Source organism: Herpailurus yagouaroundi, unplaced genomic scaffold, assembly GCF_014898765.1.
Source record: "Herpailurus yagouaroundi ecotype Mexico unplaced genomic scaffold, PumYag 182, whole genome shotgun sequence".
In the NCBI taxonomy this organism is placed as follows: Eukaryota; Metazoa; Chordata; class Mammalia; order Carnivora; family Felidae; genus Herpailurus; species Herpailurus yagouaroundi.
Window position 1 is genome coordinate 22584365 of NW_024412413.1, and position 21404 is coordinate 22605768.

At 40.5% G+C, this 21404-nt stretch overlaps 1 protein-coding gene across 16 annotated transcripts in view; it reads left to right on the forward strand.

Annotated features, from left to right (window-relative positions):
• The window catches only part of ANKS1B (ankyrin repeat and sterile alpha motif domain containing 1B), a 909382-nt gene that overhangs the window by 849817 nt on the left and 38161 nt on the right, over positions 1–21404 (forward strand). For 13 of the 16 annotated variants that reach the window (XM_040491122.1, XM_040491120.1, XM_040491119.1 and 10 more), the window contains 4 exons: positions 702–830; positions 2971–3042; positions 19963–19974; positions 20868–20954. In XM_040491122.1, the coding sequence (XP_040347056.1) occupies positions 702–830; positions 2971–3042; positions 19963–19974; positions 20868–20954 (300 nt within the window). Of the gene's footprint in view, positions 1–701; positions 831–2274; positions 2295–2364; positions 2455–2970; positions 3043–19962; positions 19975–20867; positions 20955–21404 lie in introns of those variants that run through there. The other 3 variants (XM_040491134.1, XM_040491133.1, XM_040491121.1) reach the window with 3 other exon arrangements.

Consider the following 21404-nt stretch of genomic DNA (forward strand, 5'->3'; position numbering starts at 1 on the left):
TGCACGTGCTTGTATTTGTGAATCATTTGCACATATGACCAAACTTGGTATCTAAGTGTTTATTATTCATGTGTGCTTTAGGTTTTCTGAGAAAGGTAGCTGAATACATCCAAGACAGTCACAGTGGCATTTTATCAATCCAAATGAATTCAGACGAGGGAAACTAGTCATCCATTCGTAATTTTTCTTCTAAAATTTTGTTTAGGAGTCACACTTTTACTACCTTTTCTCCAGAGATATAAAATTATCCCAAGAACACAGTACATGTCACATTTGGAAACTGAAATTCATGGAACTGTGTATTCTGAATGTAAAAGCAGTTCAAACTAAAAATTTCAAATAATCAAGGTTAAAAACAGAAAAGTCTTTTCAAAGTTGTATGTTCTTTTCTGTTGTGACAGAAAACTATGAATTAGTGCCTCATTTATGAAGATCTCTATGTTTTATTTTAAAATTACTTAGCTTAGGGCGTCAATCTAAAAATGGAGTAACTTCTTTCACACCTCAAAAATTAACTCAGCTTTGGGAAATATGATGCTACCACATATAAAACCGTAATAAACAGTAAAAGTATGTGCACATAATACACCCAAATGCATTTGCACATCCCAGCACATGTGTATAAGAAGAACTCAGGCTAGCTGTAGGGAATGAACTTGGCCAACTGCTCATATTACGTCTAGAATAAATGTGATTTTCAGACAGGAGACTGGGGAGAACCTTCCATTACCTTGCGACCTCCAAATGAAGCCACAGCCTCCACTCCAGTACAGTACTGGCAACACCACCCAGAAAAGCTCATCTTCCAATCGTGTGATTACAAAGCTTTTGTAAGTTACTATGAATTCAATATTTGGGTTCCAGAGGGGATAGAGGGTGTGTTTCTGGCTTGTTTACTTTTATGTTGAAAATATACCAAAATGTCCCCTGCTGAAACTCTTAAAGTATTCTCCCATTCTTATTCTTTTTTTTTTTTTTAATGTCTTATTTATTTACTTACTTATTTACTTATTTATTTATTTTGAGATAGAGAAAGACAGCACGAGCTGGGGAGGAGCAGAGAGAGAGGGAGACACAGAATCTGAAGCGGGCTCCACGTTCTGAGCTATCAGCATAAAGCCCAACGCAGGGCTCGAACTCATGAACCACAAAGTCAATGACCCAAGCCAAAGTCAGATACTTAACTGACTGAGGCACCCAGGCGCCCTGTCCCTTCTCTTATTCTTAAAGTAGCCTTTTCTATACAGAGAAAGTCCAAGTAAATAGAGCTTTATAATCCCTTTGAATCTTGTGAGCTTAAGATCTATTTTGTATATAGTTGTATATCTTAAATGAGATAAAGCATGATCTTTAAATGGATATGAATAGAAGTATAGACATACAGACATCTCCACTCACTCACTAATGATCTCAAAACATTGGCTCTACTCCAGATTTTTTCACTAGAATTATAATACTGGGTATTTTTTTTCTAATAGAAGAGAGAATCAGGCTTAGCTAAAAATGCAATATAAACAGGGAGGTGTTGAAAAAATACTGTAGGTTTGGGCGGGGGCAGGTGGTGGTTGTCATGACTACAGCTGGAGAAGGAAAATCACCTCTTTTACAAAGAAATGTTTCAATTAGGGTAAACTTCTCTGATAACTTAAAAAACAAGGATTTCACCGAATTCATTTTTCTTAATTTGATTAAGATGTGGGCATTCTGGTTGTTGCATAGCAATTTGGCCTTTTTTTTTTTTCATTTTGTTATCTATCCCTTTTTTACTGCCTACTTATTGTGAAGCACTGGATTTATTTCAGCAGTAATCTTTCCAAAACTGTAGGATTGAAATGCCTCCTTCCTCCTCCAAAGCTCAAACACCAAATCCCTGAGCCTTTGGAAACTCTCCTTTCAAGGCCCTTAACCACGCCCTCTGCTCGCCAGCCCTTAAGGGCTCACCCTCTTCCAGTCGGCAATTTCCTGGTTTGCAGGCCTGATTCCCAACTGCGGTTTTGCGGAGTGCCAGCGTTTCTTCAGTCCTGTCAGGAAAATAATTATTTTAATTCACTTTTTTAAAACAACAACAACAACAACACATAAGAGCTCTTTTTTTTTTTTTTTTTTGAGGGAGATTAGGGAGGGAAAAAAATGACAAAGGAACCCGACTGAAGCTTCAAAGAGTTGAAGAGGAGTCTATTGGTGGAAAGGCAAAAGAGGCATTTTGCTACAAACTGCCCCGCAGCTAGAACATGGAGCCTGAGTGGCGTTTTGTCCCGAGGCGGTATTGGATCTGATCACCTAACCGCACGGCGGTTAGTCATTCCTGGGAGGAGACTTTTCTCCTCTTCCCCCTCCCCCATTCAGCCCTCCGTGTGGGTTTGCAGCAGGGACTGAACTCTTTGTGTTCGGGAACAACCGAGATGCCGTTCTCCCTCCCCGCTGGCTCCCATCCCGCGCCCATCCCGTTCTCAGGTGGATCAACCACGGGGCTCGCAGCTGTGAATGAAAAGACCCCAAACTGCGTCTCCGCCCGAGAACAGCCTAACGTTAATTACCTACGCAGCCAAGTCAGCCCAAATGGGGTGCATGTTGCTTAGCTTCTCAGCTGTCTCACACAACCCTGTAATTACGTAGAGAGTAGTGTGATTTATTTTTGCAGACATTGCTGCCTCAAAAAAAAAAAAAAAAAAGGAAAACATTTTTAGATGCCCCCATTTTGCAGTTAAATATGATTTGAAAGATGGCATCTTTAGAAGATGCTGCAGTTTTATTATAAAGAGCAATTTACAGCCCTCAGAACTGTAGTTAATTCTACGGCATTCTCTTTCTAAAGGCATTTATTAGAATTAGTTACTGTTAGTTTTTTAAAGTTATTCAGCAACTTTCAGCCAGGAAACCCAGCCAATAGGACTTCCACAGTTTGGTTTCTAAATCGCAACTCATATTTACACTCTTTTTCATAAATCATTGAAATGTTTTGTATTTTAGTATTTAGGTTCTATGCTGATAAAAGAGCTCAGAGGGACAGAATCAACCCAAGATGCCTGTGCAAAAATGAGGGTAAGTTTGCCAAACGATTTTATTTCTAGTCGCTGAAATACTAAATACCGGGTATGGTTACAAATTGCCACTTTTCAAATGACTATTTTCTTCATCTGTTGGTCTGCTGAATCACATTGCTGTTCCATAAAAAGGTGTTTGGGCTCTGTTCATGTTTATACTTGAGTTTATCTCACTGTAGTTTGAGTTGATATGCGTTGGATATATTTATGTATTTATGCCATATTACATTTATTATTTTTAAAAATTTAAAGTTAATTGTATATACACTGGTCATTATCCAGATTGAGAAAAATGGTCTTTAGTTGGTTGCAAGAAAATGCTTTAAGCACCTACCTGTCAGTCTGAGAACATTTACTGTAAAGACCACCAGTTAACTAAAACATTATCAAATGCTAAAGTATTGAGAGCATATTATATAAAGCTAATGTTCTTTATGAGTATTAATTCTTAATTATTCTGGGTTGTTGTTTTTTAGTATAAGAAAAAAAACCATTCAACTCTGAGTTAAATCATGTAAGGGCAGTAAAAACGTTGACAAAAAGGGCAATTGCAAATGCCTGTGATTGGTGATTGCTGGGTTCCTAGGAAGCTGTATTAGCCAGACCAAGTCTTACTCCTGCTGCACACCCACTTTAGCTTTTGTTTTTTTCCTGTATCCTTTATTCTTGCTTCCTCCGTAGCAGATATATAGAGGGGTGTGGCGCTGACTGACAGCACAGATTGAGAATAGGCTTACTCCACATAGCAAGTAACATTCAAATTTAAGTTTGTCAGCAAGTGAACCCTAACTCTTATTTGTGGCCAGTTTACATCATCATTTATTTTATATGAGCAGTGTTGGGTGGGAAATATTTAAAAGCATTGAATTAAACTAAAACAGTTATGAAGGCAAATATGTAATACTGATTGCTCTTGGAAGGCTGAGGGTGTGTGAATCTTCATGAAACTGAGACCTCAGTATGTGATCACTGATTTAATATTTGGATCAGCTCAGTAACAGAAAGACTGAAAATAGTTATCCTTCTATTTGATGTAGAGTTATACTTCTATTGTCAGTGCCAAAGAATCTTTATCCCAGGTACTATATTTAGATGAAAAAAGCTGTGGTATGTGTCAGGAACTCTATGTTCTGGTTTTCTTGCTGCTTACATGCTGTGGAAGTCACTCTTAGTCATAATAATAATAACTGCTAATATTTACCAAGTAGGTAAAATGTGCCAGTCTTCTATGCTGGGTGCTTTGTGTGTTTATCCCACTGAATCCTGTCACAAACCTAGAGATTAGTAGTGTCCTTACCCCCACTTTACTCTTGAAGAGACTGAGGCTGAGAGAGGTTAAGTAACTTTCCGAGGTCACATAGTGAATAACTTGCCAATCTGGAACTAGAACGCAGATCTGACTCCAGCATTTAACTACTGCACTTGCCTGCTTCCCCTGGGCCTCGTTTTCTTACTTAGAAAATGAGGACATGGGACGAGGTGCCCTGTAGGGGTCTTGGTTCACGGTTTTATAATTCTGGGAATCTGGTATTCTCAATATATATCCGCTCTAAATTATGTCACCAGTGAACAATAAAATGGGAACATTTTTCAATCATCAAGCCTCATAATAACTTTAGAGCTATTTATGAACGTGTCTAAGAAATTAATTTGGCATCTCTGATTTAATGCTATTAACTCAATTATCTGAGTCCAGCTACTTCGATGCTGTAATCCGCATAAATAGTGCATACAGCACATAGCACCATTTAAAACCAGATTTGTGATTTGAATTTCAATTTCTTGAAATTAAGTGGATCTGAAATTCCATTCTGATAACAGGGAAGCCATTTTAATAGTGTCAGCGGAGAATAATTTAGTTAAATACTTGTCTGTTGCTTAAAATGAAACGGAAAAGGCCTTCTGTTTAGAAGCCATTCTTCTGTTCATTGGGGGTTTTCTGGTTTGCTGCCCTTGGTGTTTATTTGGGGTAGTTTACATGAAAATAGGGACTTCATTGCTTCTTAGAATATTACAAACCCTTATCTCCCATCTTGATTAAATAAATATCAGTCTTTGGTACAGTGGCTGAAGTTGCACTCAGTGGATTTATTAGAGCCTTTCAAAAGGAGAAACTCAGGTTTGCTGTTATCTGGGACTATTGTATTGTGAATTAGAACTCTCACCAGCTGAAAATGGTGTGGATCTCAACTGGCAGTTAATTTTCAGTTTGAACTTCAAGACGCTGTTTTATCTGTTTTCAACATGGTAGCATTGCAGTCAAAAGTCCCAGAATGATCAGGTCTACCCAGGGGAAATACTTTAGGACTGGTGATCTTAGAAGTTGATATGTAGTAATATCATTAGGCCAAATTACTGTAGATTAAAACTTTACCTGGTTTTTAACTCTTTGGGTGTAAAAAAAAAAAAAAAAAAAAGACGTTTTCAATTCAACAGTATGCATTTTAGCTGAAATTAAAATTTCTTTCCCAGTAAGAAGTAAATCAGTACGGTTCTTTATTCTGAGAAATGCTTCCTTAATGTACTTTGTTAACAAAGATGACTAAGATTTGGCTCCTGCGCTCCCTGAGTTCACAGTTCAGTAGAGAAATCCTACAAGTTAACATGTAATTCCCTCAAAGTAGGAGAAGTTTCACTATAGCATAGTCTTCATGTTTCCATCAACCTGCAGGATCATCACAGATGATCCCCAAAGTGACCTGCAGGCATGGTCTCCTAAAATCAGTTTTTCAATACTAATAGCAGTTAACACTTGACAGCTGTAGACCAGGCCCTGCATATGTGATTATGTGCATTAATTCATTTAATCATGAGTGAGTATTGCTACCGTCCCCACTTTACATGTGAGGAAACAAAAGCCAATGAAAGTTAAGTAACTTACCCAAGGTTAGCCAGCAAGCAGTGCAACCAGGGTTTGAACCCAGGTGATCTAGCTCCACCACCGAACTCCAAACCCTAGGCTGCACTACCTCTCTAATGAGCCCTTGGAACATTTATTGCCCAGAGTTTGAAAATAGCTGAAAATGTCCCTGCCTGAGTGGCTCAGTTGGTTAAGCATCCAACTCTTGATTTCAGCTCAGGTCATGATCTCACCATTTGTGAGTTCAAGCCCCACATCAGGCTCTGTGCTGGCAGTGCAGATCCTGCTTGGGATTCTCTCTCTCCCTCTGTGTCTGCCCTTCCCTCTCTTTCTCTCTGAAGAGAAAGAAATAAACTTAAAAAAATTAAAAACAAAATAAAATAGCTGAAAATGTGGACCATTTATGTTGACAAAGAGCTTTAGGAACCCTCAAAGAGTCTGTAAAATTAGCTAAATTAAACCATGTAGGTACAGATATATATAGTAATTTGGGGTACATTCCAATGTGTTAACCTAAATAATTTTAAGAGAGTTTTTCTTGCATCCTAAGCAACTATATTTTTTTCCATAATACTTAAATACATGTACTTTGCCCCAGCACAAACCAAACACAATGTTCCCCCTTCAGAAACATTTGGAGTGTTTGGTGGTCACAATTGGTTAATTTCTAAGTTTATCTAAGCCTGTTTATTCATCTCTAAGGTCCCCTCCATTTCTGAAACCAAGATAATTCTACACTGATGTCCTGGTATTTTATTATACTCATATTATTTCAGTCAAAAATAGGCCATCATAAGCTAATGTATGTGAGATGGTAGTAATTCACATCATTCTGTTCAGGTCAGCCAGCCTTTTTCCTCTTCAAACTGCCTTATAATTTTTCTAACAGACTTTACTTTTTAGAGCAGTTTTAGGTTAACAGAAAAATTAAGCATAAAGTGCAGTTATGGAACATACCCCCTCCACCATTCCCTTCCCAGTTTCACATATTAACATGCATTGATGTGGTACATTTGTCACAATTATGAACAATATTGTTATTAACTAAAGTCTGTGGTTTCCATTAGAATTCATTCTCAGTGTTATACAATGTTTGGGGTTTTGACAAATGCAGCCATTACAGTGTCACAAAGAATTGTTTCATGCCCTAAAAATCCCCTGTGCTCTACCTGTTCATCTCTCCTCTCCCCTGCCCCCCAGCCCCTGGCAACCACTAACCTTTTTACTGTCTTCTTTTCCAGAATGTCAAATAGTTGGAATCATACAGTGTGTACCCTTTTCAGACTGGCCTCTTTCATTTCTTTAGCAATATGCTTTTAAGCTTCCTTCCTCTATGTTTTTTGTGGCTTGATGGCTCTTTTTTTTTTTTTAAATGTTTATTTATTTTTGAGAGAGAGAGACAGAGACAGCATGAGCAGGGGAGGGGCAGAGAGAGAGGGAGACACAGAATGTGAAGCAGGCTCCAGGCTCTGAGCTGTCAGCACAGAGCCCGATACAGGGCTCGAACTCATGAACCATGAGATTGTGACCTGAGCCAAAGTTGGATGCTTAACCGACTGAGCCACCCAAGTGCCCAATAGCTCTTTCTTTTTATCACTGAATAATATTCCATCGTATGGATGTACCACGGTTTGTTCATCCATTTACTTATTGAAGGCCATCTTGGTTGCCTCCAGATTTTGGCAATTATGAACAGAGGCGCTATAAATATTTGTATACAGGTTTTCGTCTTAAGATTTTTTTTTTCCTGGATCCACACCCTCTTAAAATTATCTTCTTAATTGTGTTTAGTGAAGAAGAATCAATAGGAACTTACATTAAACCCTGATAATTTTTTTAAGTAGAATTGCAGTTTTTGTCTTCTCTTTCAGAGTTTTCTTTAATAAAAGCCCAAGAGATTAGATATGCCTTGATATTGAGGCATACTTTTAGGACGAATGATTTCTGTGAATTATTTCGCTCTTCAGTAGTACAACTTGGCTGCCGATTACTTTACTGTGACAGCTTTACAGGCATTTCTGTTAAAATTAAAGTCTAAAAACATATATTAGTAACATGTGAGAAGTTGTAAGAAGTATCTATTTGGTCTGAACATATTCATTTAGTGCTGCCTTTTATGTTACTAGTTAGGTTTTCCAGCTAAATCTGTGCTCAGAGACAGGCTTCATTTCTGAAAGGATTCCTGAGGGGAAGCATTAGCTCTGGGATCCTGAATATGATGCCCCCAACATGCTCCCCATGGAACACAGAACCTTCCTTCTGTCACACCTCATTTCACCACTGTACAAACCTGGTTGCTCATGCCCCGTGCCCTTAGAGGGCAGGAACCATGTATATTGTCACCCCAGGGCCTGCCATAACATAGCTACCTTTAGGGTGGTTTTGATGGTGATCAATAAAGTGATGCCTGTAAAGGGTCTAGTTCACTGAAACCTCAAAACACGTTGACCTCTTCCTCCAAAATGTTTGAACAAGTAAATTGATAGATTTGCTTTGGATTATTTCATTTATTTTTTACTCAACTATAATGTCAGTATTGCAGTCGTTACCCTGGTTTTCTGCATTCACAATATGTAAGAAAGTATTCAAAAACTTAGGAATCCTGCACTCTTATGATTTTTTTTAATGTTTATATATTTATTTTGTGAGAGAGTGTGTGCATGCGTGGGAGGAGGGGGTTGATGGAGGGAGCAGAGAGAGAGAATCCCAAGCTGACTCCGTGCTGTCAGCACAGAGCCTGACATGGGACTCAATCTTATGAACTATTGAGAACATGTCCTAAGCCAAAACCAAGAGTTGGACACTTGACTGACTTAGGTGCCCCTTAGTTCCAGTTTTTATTATTTTTAAAAAAAAATTTTTTCAACGTTTATTTATTTTTGGGACAGAGAGAGACAGAGCATGAACGGGGGAGGGGCAGAGAGAGAGGGAGACACAGAATCGGAAACAGGCTCCAGGCTCTGAGCCATCAGCCCAGAGCCTGACGCGGGGCTCGAACTCACGGACCGCGAGATCGTGACCTGGCTGAAGTCGGACGCTTAACCGACTGCGCCACCCAGGCGCCCCTTAGTTCCAGTTTTTAAAGGCCATCACCAAGAGGAAGAGAAAATGATGGGAAACTGTTGATAAGATGGTAAATGTAATTTTGCAGTTTTATATTTTGGGGGAAGTAACTTGTTCCTAAATCGATTGGGAGTTAGCTTGCCTCTTTTAAATAATGTGTTCACAGGACTGAACTTTACAAAGCAATAAATAGGTTGCTTTGGCCTTTCAGTGTTCTCTTTGGTATGAGTAATTCCCATTTCAAAGATTCTAAGACACACAGTGGTTGCTCAAATGAGGGATTTGCTCTGGCCAGATGACGTTCTACTATTCTTTTTTGCCTCCCGAGACTTACACATATCCCATCCCCCAGCCCCGAATTTTGCCTCAGGGTATAATTATCACTAATATACAGTATTCAGTCACTTCCCTAATTAAATATACTATTAGGAAACATCTGCTACTATAAGAGGTAGGCTATTATATTCAATTTCATAAAATCTTTCTTTAATCCCATAGTTGATGATGAGTATTGTTCACAGGTGTTTGTGCTCGAGGCAATTTCTCTTTTAAGAAAAGAAAAATACCTGTTTTCAACTACAATCAGGTAGAAATCCGCCTTCTCAATGCAAAATAGGAAATATATATATATGTACATATATACATATATATATACATATATACATATATATATATATATATTTTGTCAGGAGTAAGCAGATCTGGCAAATTTAAATTAGCGAATCTTTATTTCCCAAAGGGCTTAGATAGTTCAGACACCATAGTTCAGGTTTCTTATTGAGTCCATTCCCCTGACCTTGTCTCATTTTTAAACTTCCAATCTAGAAACAATTCTAAAGTTGAATTTTCAAATCTATAAATTTCCAAATGTACCTTGATTGAAGTGTGAAGACTGTCTTTTTTCTGTGCTTGTCAAAAAAAAAAAAATAATAATGTTGGAGAATGGATTGGAATGCTTGAAATCAGATTTTAGAATTAGATGGAAATGTTGTCTCTATGCTCTTACAAGAGACTCAAACTGGGGACACCTGGGTAGCCAGTCGGTTAAGCATCTGAGTCTTGATTTCAGCTCTGGTCATGATCTCGTGGTTTGTAAGTTCAAGCCCAGCATCAGATTCTATGCTGACAGCATGGAGACTGCTTGGAATTCTTTCTGTGCCCCTCTGCTGTGTGCTCTCTTTCTCTCTCTCTCAAAAGAAATAAAAAGAAACTTTAAAAAGAAAAAGAAGAGACTCAAAACTTAAGTCATGTTTAGTTCCTTCTACAACTCCTATCTATTAGGATGGTTTCCAGAAATCATTTCAGGGACTACTACTTAGGAACCAGGCTTGGAAGAAATGTGCAAACAGCTGTTTTTTTAAAAGTCTCCATTTGCCCAAGTTTCAGGGAGGAATAAAATATTTCATTTTTTGCTCCCTCCCAAGTACTGCAGGTCAGTACAGGTCTAAGCCCATAAATATGAGTGTATATTAAAATAACAGTATACACAAGGCAACAGCATTTCTAACTGCTCACTGCTAAGCTTTGCTCACTTGTACTTTTGCTTTGTGAGTGATTTCCTAGGGGTCCTCCCAAAGGAAGACTGAACAATTCTGATCATCTCATCCTATATCATCTTTACACACCCTCACTATTGCACATCACTGAAAGGTTTCATGGTCCTCTTCTGCCTTTAACGCCCACAGAAGCTCTCTTTCTAAACATACTGAGTCCATTGTCATTGGTCCAGATATATTGCTCTGCTGAATATTCATTGTTGGAACCACCATTTCACCACTATCCTAGCATGTAGCCCAGAGATTATTCACTTATGCTCACAGATGTTGACTTTACTTCTACTCTCTCTTGCCAGTGGGAGGATGTACCTTGGAAAGCAGATAAGTGAAAGCATCCATCCTCAGAATAAGAGCAATGGCTAAAATTTGTTGATGCTCACTACATGCTGGGCCCTGGATTATGTAATCCTCACAGCTCTACAAAGTCGATGCTATATTAACATACCCATTTTATAGATGAAATAACTAAGACATAGAGGTTAAATATCTTGACACACAGTGGAGCCAAGACAGGAATCCAAACATGCCCTTCTGTGCTATTATTCACTGTACTGCAGTGTCTCCTGGAGAAGGAGCTTATCAGTGGGTCTCTTCATAAGTTCAACATGACCATACCTATGTGCACACAAACACACTCTTTTTTTAATTTTTTTTAAATGTTTTTATTTATTTTTGAGAGACAGAGACATGGCATGAGTGGGGGAGGGGCAGAGAGAGAGAGAGAGAGAGACACAGAATCTGAAGCAGGTTCCAGGCTCTGAGCTGTCAGCATAGAGCCCGACATGGGGCTCGAACTCACAAGCTGTGAGATGATGACCTGAGCCGAAGTCAGACGCTCAGCCAACTGAGCCACTGAGGCGGCCCCACACAAACACACTCTTAACTTGTTCTTATAAGTGATGGATTGAACTTATCATAAGTGAGAAGTCGGTGTGTTTTTTCACATGTTTACAATTAGCTTTTTTTTAAGTTTTTTTTTTAATTTTATTGTTAATTATTTATTTTTTAATTTACATCCCAAGTTAGCATATGGTGCAACAGTGATTTCAGGAGTAGATTCCTTAATGTCCCTAACCCATTCAGCCCATCCCCCCTCTCACAATCCCTCCAGCAACCCTCTGTTTGTTCTCTACACTTAAGAGTCTCTTCTGTTTTGTCCCCTCCCTGTTTTTATGTTAAGAGTCTCTTCTGTTTTGTCCCCTCCCTGTTTTTATGTTATTTTTGCTTCCCTTCCCTTACGTTCGTCTGTTTTATATCTTAAAATCCTCATATGAGTGAAGTCATATGATACTTGTCTTTCTCTGACTGAATAATTTCACTTAGCATAATACCCTCTAGTTCCATTCACATAGTTGTAAATGGCAAGATTTCATTCTTTTTGATTGCCGAATAATGCTCCACTGTATATATATACCACACGTTTATCCATTCATCTGTCAATGGACATTTGGGCTCTTTCCATGCTTTGGCTATTGTCAGCGCTGCTAATAAACATTGGGGTGCATGGGTCCCTTTGAAACAGCATACCTGTATCCCTTGGATAAATACCTAGTAGTGCAGTTCCTGGGTCTTAGGGTAGTTCATTTTTAATTTTTTGAGGAACCTCCATACTGTTTTCCAGAGTGGCTGCACCAGTTTACATTCCCATACAATTAGCTTTTTAACTAAAAAAATATATACATTTTTAAAACTTCTCATTTTATTATTATAAAAGTAATAAACATTCATTGTTATCCAGTTTTAAAACATAGATAGGGAAAGGAGAAATAAAAAGGGAGCGCCTGGGTGGCTCAGTAGGTTGAGCAATCTGACTTTATCTCGGCTCAGGTTATGATCTCACGATTCATGACATCGAGCCCCACATCGGGCTCTGAGCTGATAGCACAGAGCCTGCTTGGGATTCTCCTTCTCCTTCACCCTCTCTCTCTCTCTCTCTCTCTGTCTCTCAAAAATCAATAAACATTAAAAAAATTATAATTTTATCACACAGAGATGGTAAACACCTCTCTGTTAACACCTTGTTCCTATGTAATCCTCCAAACTAATTAATCATGCATTCATAGGCATCTCTTTTCTACAAAGCAATAGGAATATACTGTGCCTACTGTTTTCTATTTTCTAATCTATTTTTAACATAACAACATATTTTAAAATATTTTTGTTTCAATAAATATTTATCTTCAACATTATTTGTAGTGGTTGAACAATATTCCAATCAAAAACTGAACCAAACTCATTTAACCAGTTCCCCTTGTTGGTCATTAGGTCATTTTGAATCTTTTCAAATTATAACCAACACTGTGGGCAACATCCTTACACCTACATCTTTTGCAACGGGTCTGATTGTTTCCTTAGAATTAGCCACTAAATGTAGACTGGCTAGGTCAAAAGTATACACATCTTGTATACTTGGTAAAAATTGCCAAACTGGCTTCTAAAAACCGTGTTCCAGTTGACACTTCCGGAAGGAGTACACGAAAGTGTGTTGGTGTTTGCTCGTCACGTCTCTCAAGGTATATACTTAATACCTTGGATGTGCTCCTAGTTGAGGGAGAACTGGGGAACTTTTATGAGAAACCATACATCTTCAGCGTTACCCCTGGGCCTGTCAGCTCTGTCTGATCAACATCTATTCTAGAAGTACCTCTAGAATCTATCTTTATGACCTGAACTCTTTATTTTATGTGAAGGATGTTTTTTACTTTCACAGTCCCTGAGAAACCATGGAAGTTTAAATAATTCTTGTTATTTGCTCTGAAGACCAAGATCTGTAACTAAGTGCTAACTAAGGATTTTTGGGAATCACTTGTCAAGTGGAGGATGGTGTGTTTTGATAAATTAGCTTCTCTCTGAATTAATGTAGGATGCAGTATAACTGAGTTTACATGCATAGCAGCAGAGAACAGTTCTGACAGTGACTTTCAATCAAAAATCAACTATTTATTTAACTTATTTATTTTGAGAGAGAGAGAGAGCACGCACAAGCAGGGGAGGGTAGAGAGAAGGAGAGACAGCATTCCAAGAAAGCTCCACACCATCAGCACAGAGCCTGATGCCGGGCTTGAATTCATGAACTGTGAGATCATGACCTGAGCCAAGACAAGGAGTCAGATGCTTAACCACCTGTGCCACCCAGGAGCCCCCAAAATCAACTGTGTTTTTAGAACAGAAGTTTTCAAACTGTGGTAGCAGCAGTAGCTTCTGGAAATTTGTTATAAGTGCAAGTCTTAGGCCTTATCTCAGACTCACTGTCTTAGTTTTTCAGGCTGCTATAATAAAAATACCATGTGACTGGGAGAAATTTATTTCTTGTGGTTCTGAAGGCTGAGAAGTTCCCAAGTCAAGACACTGGCCAACCCTCTTCCTGGCTCATAGATGGCCATCTTCACTGCCCTCTCATGATGGAAGAGGACCCTTTTATACCTTTTATAAGCACACTTAATCCCATTCACAGCTCCACTCTCATGACCTAAGCACCTCCCAAAGGCCCCAACTCCTAATACTTTGGGCATTAGGATTCAACATAAGAAGTTTGGGAGATCACAGACCTTCAGTTCATAACACTTACTGCATCAGAAACTGTAGATGTGGGGCCCAGCGATTTGTTATTTACCAGGCCTTCCATGTGATTCCAATGCCCACGAAAGTTTGAGAACAGCTGCCTTGGTCCACTGGGCATTCCTGTTAAGTCTGCCATGCAGTTAGGTTGCCCTGGTGGAATCATTCTGCCATGGTGCCTGGAAAGCAGCCAGGGCCAGAGGAGTAGAGATAGAGGGCATCGCTTTGCGCTGTACTAGATTTGGCCAGGGTGTGTGAGTTACACTTGGCAGTACAATAGCCGTGTCTTGTGCCAAGGGAGTAGTTAGAATGGCTGCCTGCCCACCGTCTGCTCTTGTCACATGGTCGTACCAGGCTCTGTACTCACCCAGCCCTTGTGTCAGGCTTCTCCTGGCCAGAAAAGCCCTTGAGAGGTCATCTAGCCTCATTTCCCAGCCAAATGAGACTTACCCCTAAGTCATCAGTGACAAATAAGAGTCCAGACTATTTTTAAAGACATCCAGAGGGGAAAACTTCGCAGCTGCCCCTAATAATCCTCCTGCTGTTTCAAAAAGTCTTTCCTTCTCAGCACTTGCAATTTGAACCAGTTCCCTATTGCAAAAATGAAGACCTAACCCTTCTCTCCTTGAGGCTGACAAATCACAAGGTCGGTAAGGTTTTCCCATCCCATAGGAATCTCCTGGCTTATCTCTAATCACATCTGTGGTTCTCCTCCAAGTTCTTTCAAGGCCTCCGTGCCTGGCTCTGGGCACCAGGGCTCTCTGAAAAGTCTGCTGAGCTCCTGGTGCACTGAGAGGCTGGCACTGTGGTTCTTCTTTATAAAGCTGGCTTTGTGCTCATTACCATACATTCATTCGTTTGTTCATTCACTTAATAATTATGGATTTCAGCAGCTGTTAGACTGAACCCTATGAAATTGCTAATATTTCACCATTTTTTTGACCCATAAAAAATGGCAGTGTCATAGGGCTAAACCTGAGACCATGTGCTAGTCATTATGGGGGAGATCAGAGACAAATCAAGAAAGATGTGGGCCATCCTCCAAGAACTCCCTGTATGGTGAGGGAGACAAACCTGAGACCCATGGCAGCGAACCCTAAGGGAGAGCGGCAGAGGTTCACAGGGCATACCTGGGGGTAAGAGGTGGCCATCCTGTCAGGCTGCGAGGCCACACAAGGCTTTCCCAGAAAATGACATTGAAACTGAGTTCTGAAGGGTAAAGGTGCATTTCAAATAGCCGATCTGTGGTCTGCTTTCTATCTCTTAGAACCTCCGCAACATAATTAGTATCACTAAATACAAAATACAACACCACTTGTTTTCTACATTTTTTAAATCATTTGAAAGGCACTTAGGGCTACCAAACATAATTGTCTGATCCTATTTTAATTTACTTGCTGAGACTGAATATAATAATTAAGCTTTGAAATGATCTAAAGAAAATATTATATGGCAAAATTAATAGTTACGACTCAGCGCTGAATATCTAACTAGAAAGCATTCTCAGGGTAGCCATGTGTAGGTTAAAAATATACTGTGAGCTGGATGGCAGTAGCCCATCCAGAAATCTGTTCCCCAGTCTGCGTTTAAAATACACTGGAAATGAGCAGGGTATTGTAAGAATGAAGGGTTGGTGATCTCTTCCCCATGGGCTGCCTCACTCTGTTCCCTCTCTGTACTGGTTATGGGGCACAAATGACTCTCATTAGGAACATAAACATCACTCCGGATTCCAACGCAACATTACGGCTCACAGCTGAAGTGCTCCCTGTTGTAAACCTCTTTGCTCTCACTCACACTTACGAAAGCCATGCTCTGAGACCAGAGCATCCCTGCAGTCTCAAAAGGATATTCTCAGACTGTTGACTCTGCATTAGAAAAGGAGAAACTGTCCCTTCTCAGGGCATGCTATAAGGATAAAATAAAAGTACCAACAGCAATCTCTGACTTGATAAAAAGATTAAAAGATGGTATTACTTTCCTTGGTGTGTCCAACAATCCCTCTTAAAAAAAAAAATGTTCTAAAAGTGTTCAGTTACTTTACAGTATCTCAGGTGCCCACCTCCAGATATGACATTACAGTCTGTATTCTGTGTAAATGCTTACAGATAATATAAACCCAAGTGCTAAATATAAAGCTGGCTTTGCATTTAAGATTCAAAAGTTGCACTTTATTTTGGATTTCAGAAAGGTAGGTATTTTCCCTCTATAACTAAATACTGTTTCTGTTAGAGTAATAAAAGGATGATAATCTTATTTTGGGAAACTGTGAACAAAATACAATTGAATACCACTGTAATGCTCTTAGCAGGAGAGCAAGATGCTATGAAGGTTAAGTTAATTTTGGGCATTACCCATGAGTATTCAGCTGCTCAGGTATCCAGAGGTCCTCATTACAAGTGAATCTCTCCTATAAAGCTGGCACTGAAGGGGAGGGAATTTGAGGGCTTGGGGAAGGCTCAGAAAGTCCACCAAGAATATGGTGCAGAAAAAAAAACAACTGGAAACAAAAGAGAACCATAACATAAGGTTTGCCCTGAGCATTTCACTGGGGAAAAGAGCCTGAAGAAGTGAATTCTGTTTATACAGATCAATAAGGCTTGAATGTTTAACATATGTACATATATGGGAGTATTAACTACCAGAATCGCAGCAAAGCTTGCAGATAAGTCATAGAGACCAGTGTCACCTGCAGCTGAGTGCTTTGTAACTTGAGCAGTGATGGCCAGACTAGGTGCCTCCGTCCCTGGGAAGGAGAAGAAAACAATAATTTCAACACGTAAGAGAAAATGGAGACGGCGGGATGTGGGCTGTCTGTGATTGGACTGGAGCCCTGCTCATATTTCGGTATCTGTACGGCCTTCACAAAATGAAGTAGGCGCTTATTGGATTTCTTGCCTGATTATTCTCCCTGAAGACTCGGTATATCAGCTTTCTTCTATGCGTCTTCAACCTTTCATTAAAATAGCGTATGAAAAGACCTCTTTGAAAGCTCTGCAAAGTACACCAACAGAAAATCCCCTAAAACAGGTTGGATTTCTATCTCCTAGAATTTTAAATGCCTTAAAGAAGGGGCATTACGTTGAAGAGCTGCCAGAGTGACTCTGCGGCCAGCCAGGGTCCATCACCATCTTGTCGCGGCGCGCAGTGGGAAAGAAGCTCGGTTTGGGCTCCAGATTGGACTGTGTGGCCACCCCCAGCGCTGCCGTCCACACAGCCTGCAGCAGGGGCACACCAGCGTGGCCTTCAGCTGGGAAGGAAGGGGCTCTTGGCACCTAGAAAAAATGACCACCTTTTCTCTTGTCCTCCTTGTCCATGTTGTCTTTGCATATAACGTAGAATCCTTGTATCGGGACAGAAATCATCGCTGATGCCCTCATTTCAGCCTGAGAGCCCGTGTCCCGGCCTGCCCGTTGTCCCAGCCCTCCGCTCCCTCTCACTGACAATCACTGCACACCCCTCTGTGTTCTTTCCTCCTCACGCTGCTCTTAATAAAATCAGCAACAAACTTTTCTAGTTGCTGAAGCCCAGGATTTTGCCCAGAAGACCCAATACACGTAGCAGCCGCTTTGCCTGCCAGCCACGCTGTCGGGCTTCAATTTTTAGCTTTTTTCAGCCCTCCTGGTGTCGGGCACAGCTCCCACCTTCTAAGGAATCTGCCCCTTGACTTCTGCCATACTGTGTTCAGGCACCTTCCAACTCTGTTTCAGCTTCATTGACTCTTAATTCCCCACTCCTTAAGGGTTATCTTCCCCAGACAGGAGATTCTTAGCCCTCTTCTTGTTCACTCCTTGAGCCACCTCATCTCCTCAGGCACCCCTGCTGTGCACATGGATTTCCAGATCAGATTCTTACTTCTAATTTCCTACTGGACATCTCCACCTGATTACCAATGTTCAAGGGGTTTTCATGCAAAAGCATGCTCCTGTGTAGTATCCCTTATCTCAGTTGAGGGTCTCTTCATCGGTGACATCTTCTCGCTCACTCATCTTTCGTAGCAGATGGGTTAGCAGAGCCTCTCGAATCTTCTTCATCAGAGTTACGGCTCCCTCTTCCATGCTTGCACTTCTCTTTCAGCTCAGGTGCTTAGGGTCTCCTGTTTGAATGTACCTCTCCTTCCAGCCTTGCTGCATTCAGTCTCTAGCTGTTCCAGTGCATCCGGTCACCAGCACTGGCTTTCTGCAACCCAGCTCTGACTGTGTCACTCCCTACTTAAAAGCTTCCAGGGAATTCTAACTTGGCAGAGTAAGTCACAACCTTCCAAACCTACTGTATCAGCCTCATCTTCCACCAATTACCCAAACCCACCCCATTATTTCTCATTTCCAGGCGTGTGTGTATGTTGATTCTTCTGCTAAAAAGCCTCCTTTGTCCTCTTTTGGCCCCTAGAAAATCCCCATTCATCCTCTTGGAACAGCTCAGTCAGCCCTAGCAGGCAGTCACTGCTTGTCAAATGAATAATGAAGACTTGCCCTACTCTCTCCTGCAAAGTGAAGCTCTCTTTGCTCAGTACTCTGGAGGCACTCTGTTTCTCACTGTTGCATTTATCAGCATTTGTGTTGTGGCTTCTCTTTGTGGCAGACCAGGCCAGGAACGTGGTGTGTAGCTAGCTCCTGTGCTGCCTCTTCCTCTCCCTGTCCCATGGCAGACCTCGTTCCCAACCGTCTTTCCCACAGAGCCGAGACACAGGCTCACAATTTTCTCAATACCGCACTCGGGACGCCACTTGCTGCAGACTGTAGTTTGCACACAGCTTGAGGTCTGCTTGACGTGCCCTGAAGTAGACTCTGAGCTTTCCCAGCACAGTGGGCTGCCTACTATAACCACTCAATTGCTGAATGAATGACAAATGGTTTTGCTTTCTCCCTTTGGGGCTTTCTTAATACTAAATGAAATGTTGATATTTTGATCTTATATTGTTCGATGGTATATATAGATGTGTCTGAGAGAAATGTATTCATGGCAAGGAATGAGGGAGGTAATTTGTTGAAATCCATTGTTACCCTTTGCAGAGAATTCTTCACACACACATTCAGTCCACCAAGCCACTACCCGTGCTGGCCGGCTATAGCTCTCTCTTTATAGAACTCAGCCCACAACTTTGCCTTAAAATTGGCACACTGAGCGTTACTTCTTCTAGCTTTGCCTTTGATTTACCTTGCACACTTTTAAAAGTTGGTTGGATAAAGCATTAAAAAGACAAAAGTATCTGCATCTCTTTGGCAAACACAGAAGAAAACTAACAAGCTTGGGTAACTTTAAAACTAGTTAAAAAGCACTTCAAGAGTGCTTTTTTTCTATACCGTGTGAAACACTTAATGAATACTAAATAGTAACACTCTTACTGATCCATTTGCTCCATCTTTGAAACCAGTACAGTAGCTCTCCAAAAGATGTGTCAAAACAGTCAGGAAAATGTGAAACACCTTTTCCATGGCTCAAGTGAAAGATGTAATGCAATTATGATTTTAGAGTTCAGTGAGTTTCAGTCACACTATCCAACTAAAAGCCTTCTTTAATTCTGGTCACATTTCAGAATTTTAAAATGGAAAATTGGGTAATGTTTTCTCCCGATTCCCTTAATATCCAAGACAGGTAGGTAGTTGTGGGACACTGGAAGTGGAGGGTTCTGGTGTGTCGGTCGTGAGACTAGGCAATGCAGTAAACGGGAATTAGAAAACAAGGACAGACGAGGTCTAGAAAAGCCCACAGCCATTCCTAAAACAGTTTCACTGCATCTGTATGTATCGATAAAACCTATTCTCCATTCACTTTTTAATGACTTTATGCTGTTGGTGAATTATTGAAATGGTTTCCTCACTTTTTTATGTATTTTCTCTCCTATTTTGTTCCCACCTGTCTTATCTGGAAAACCCATCAGGCTAACTGTCAGGTAGGTTCTTCTTGATGTTTAATGTGATTATTAGGAGGATCCATAGTGGGAAATGAAGTACACAGACTGTTGGTGACCCGTGATGAATGATAAAGCTAAACAGAAAAGACTCATACTAAATTGTGGAGAAACTTTTTGCAGATGCATAAAACTATAGAAGCTGAAGACTCTGGGCACATTAAGCCAGTGTGAACATCCGTCATAAGAACATAGCCTAAGGAAATCTAGCAGCTCTAAATGATAAAGTAGGTTGTTACCTGGACTGTCCAGTTTTGCTGTGGCTCAAAATACAGACTGTTCCTGGAGGGCTTAATTGTTTTAGGGTGGTATTGTTTCCCGCATGGTCACAAGCGATGGTGCTGTAAATATATCAGCTCTTACGGATTTGGCCAGGTTTGAGAAAAATTCACAATGATGTATTTTAAATCCCTATTTTAACCACACATTCAGACATACGTCATGCCTTGAAGAAAGAGTGACTAGAAGGGGGAGCAGTGGCATATATTTTGCTAATGCTAAACTCACCCTTGGAGTTAACACTGACATGGTTTAACTCTAGTCAAAGAAGCGTTGCTTGAAATTGCAGTAGGAGACAGAGCTGTCCATTTCTCCCTTTGGTGTCGGGGAAAAGGAGTATTCCTTCACCCACGGGAGGCAGCAGAACAGGCTGTTTTTAGATCCTCAAGTGCAAGACAGATAGTTTAGAACCCCAAACCACAGCTAAGCCCAAGAGAAGGGAGACCTACATTTAAATTAATGTGTTTGGTGTGTGTTTGTGTGTGTGTGTGTTGTTTTTAACTTGGGCTCATTTTTATCTTCCAAGAGGAGAAATTATGTGCTTCAGTTGCCATGCAACACAAACCGCTCTAACAGCTTTCTAATTTTAATTTCAGAAGTCTACAGAGCAAATGAAGAAGGTCCCCACTATTATTCTTTCAGTCTCTTATAAAGGAGTCAAATTCATTGATGCAACAAATAAGGTGAGTAGTGCACCTCTCTTTGCCTTAGACACCAGATACAGCCCTGGGAATGTGATCTAAAATCCTTGTGTCTCGTCACGCCCAGCATCTCTCATTTTATTCACTTCCTGTCCCCACCTGTCTGCTCTCTGCACGCCCATAGATATACCCATGCACGTGTGTACACACACACACGCACTCATACATGTATACAGAAGGACAAATTTCATCTGGGGAACTTGATCTAGGATTCCTATACATATTTTGCTTTCTCTGTGGTGCCTTCTCGCATAGACTGTGGCCACTTAGTATATGGCATTTCCCTCTGGCTCTAGAGAACATTACAAGGGGGGGATGTCATGTATAGAATGACAGTGCATTACAAGGCGGGGAGGTGTCCTGTATAGAATGACAATGCATTACAGGGGAGGGGTGTCATGTATAGCATGATAATGCATTACAAGGAGGGGG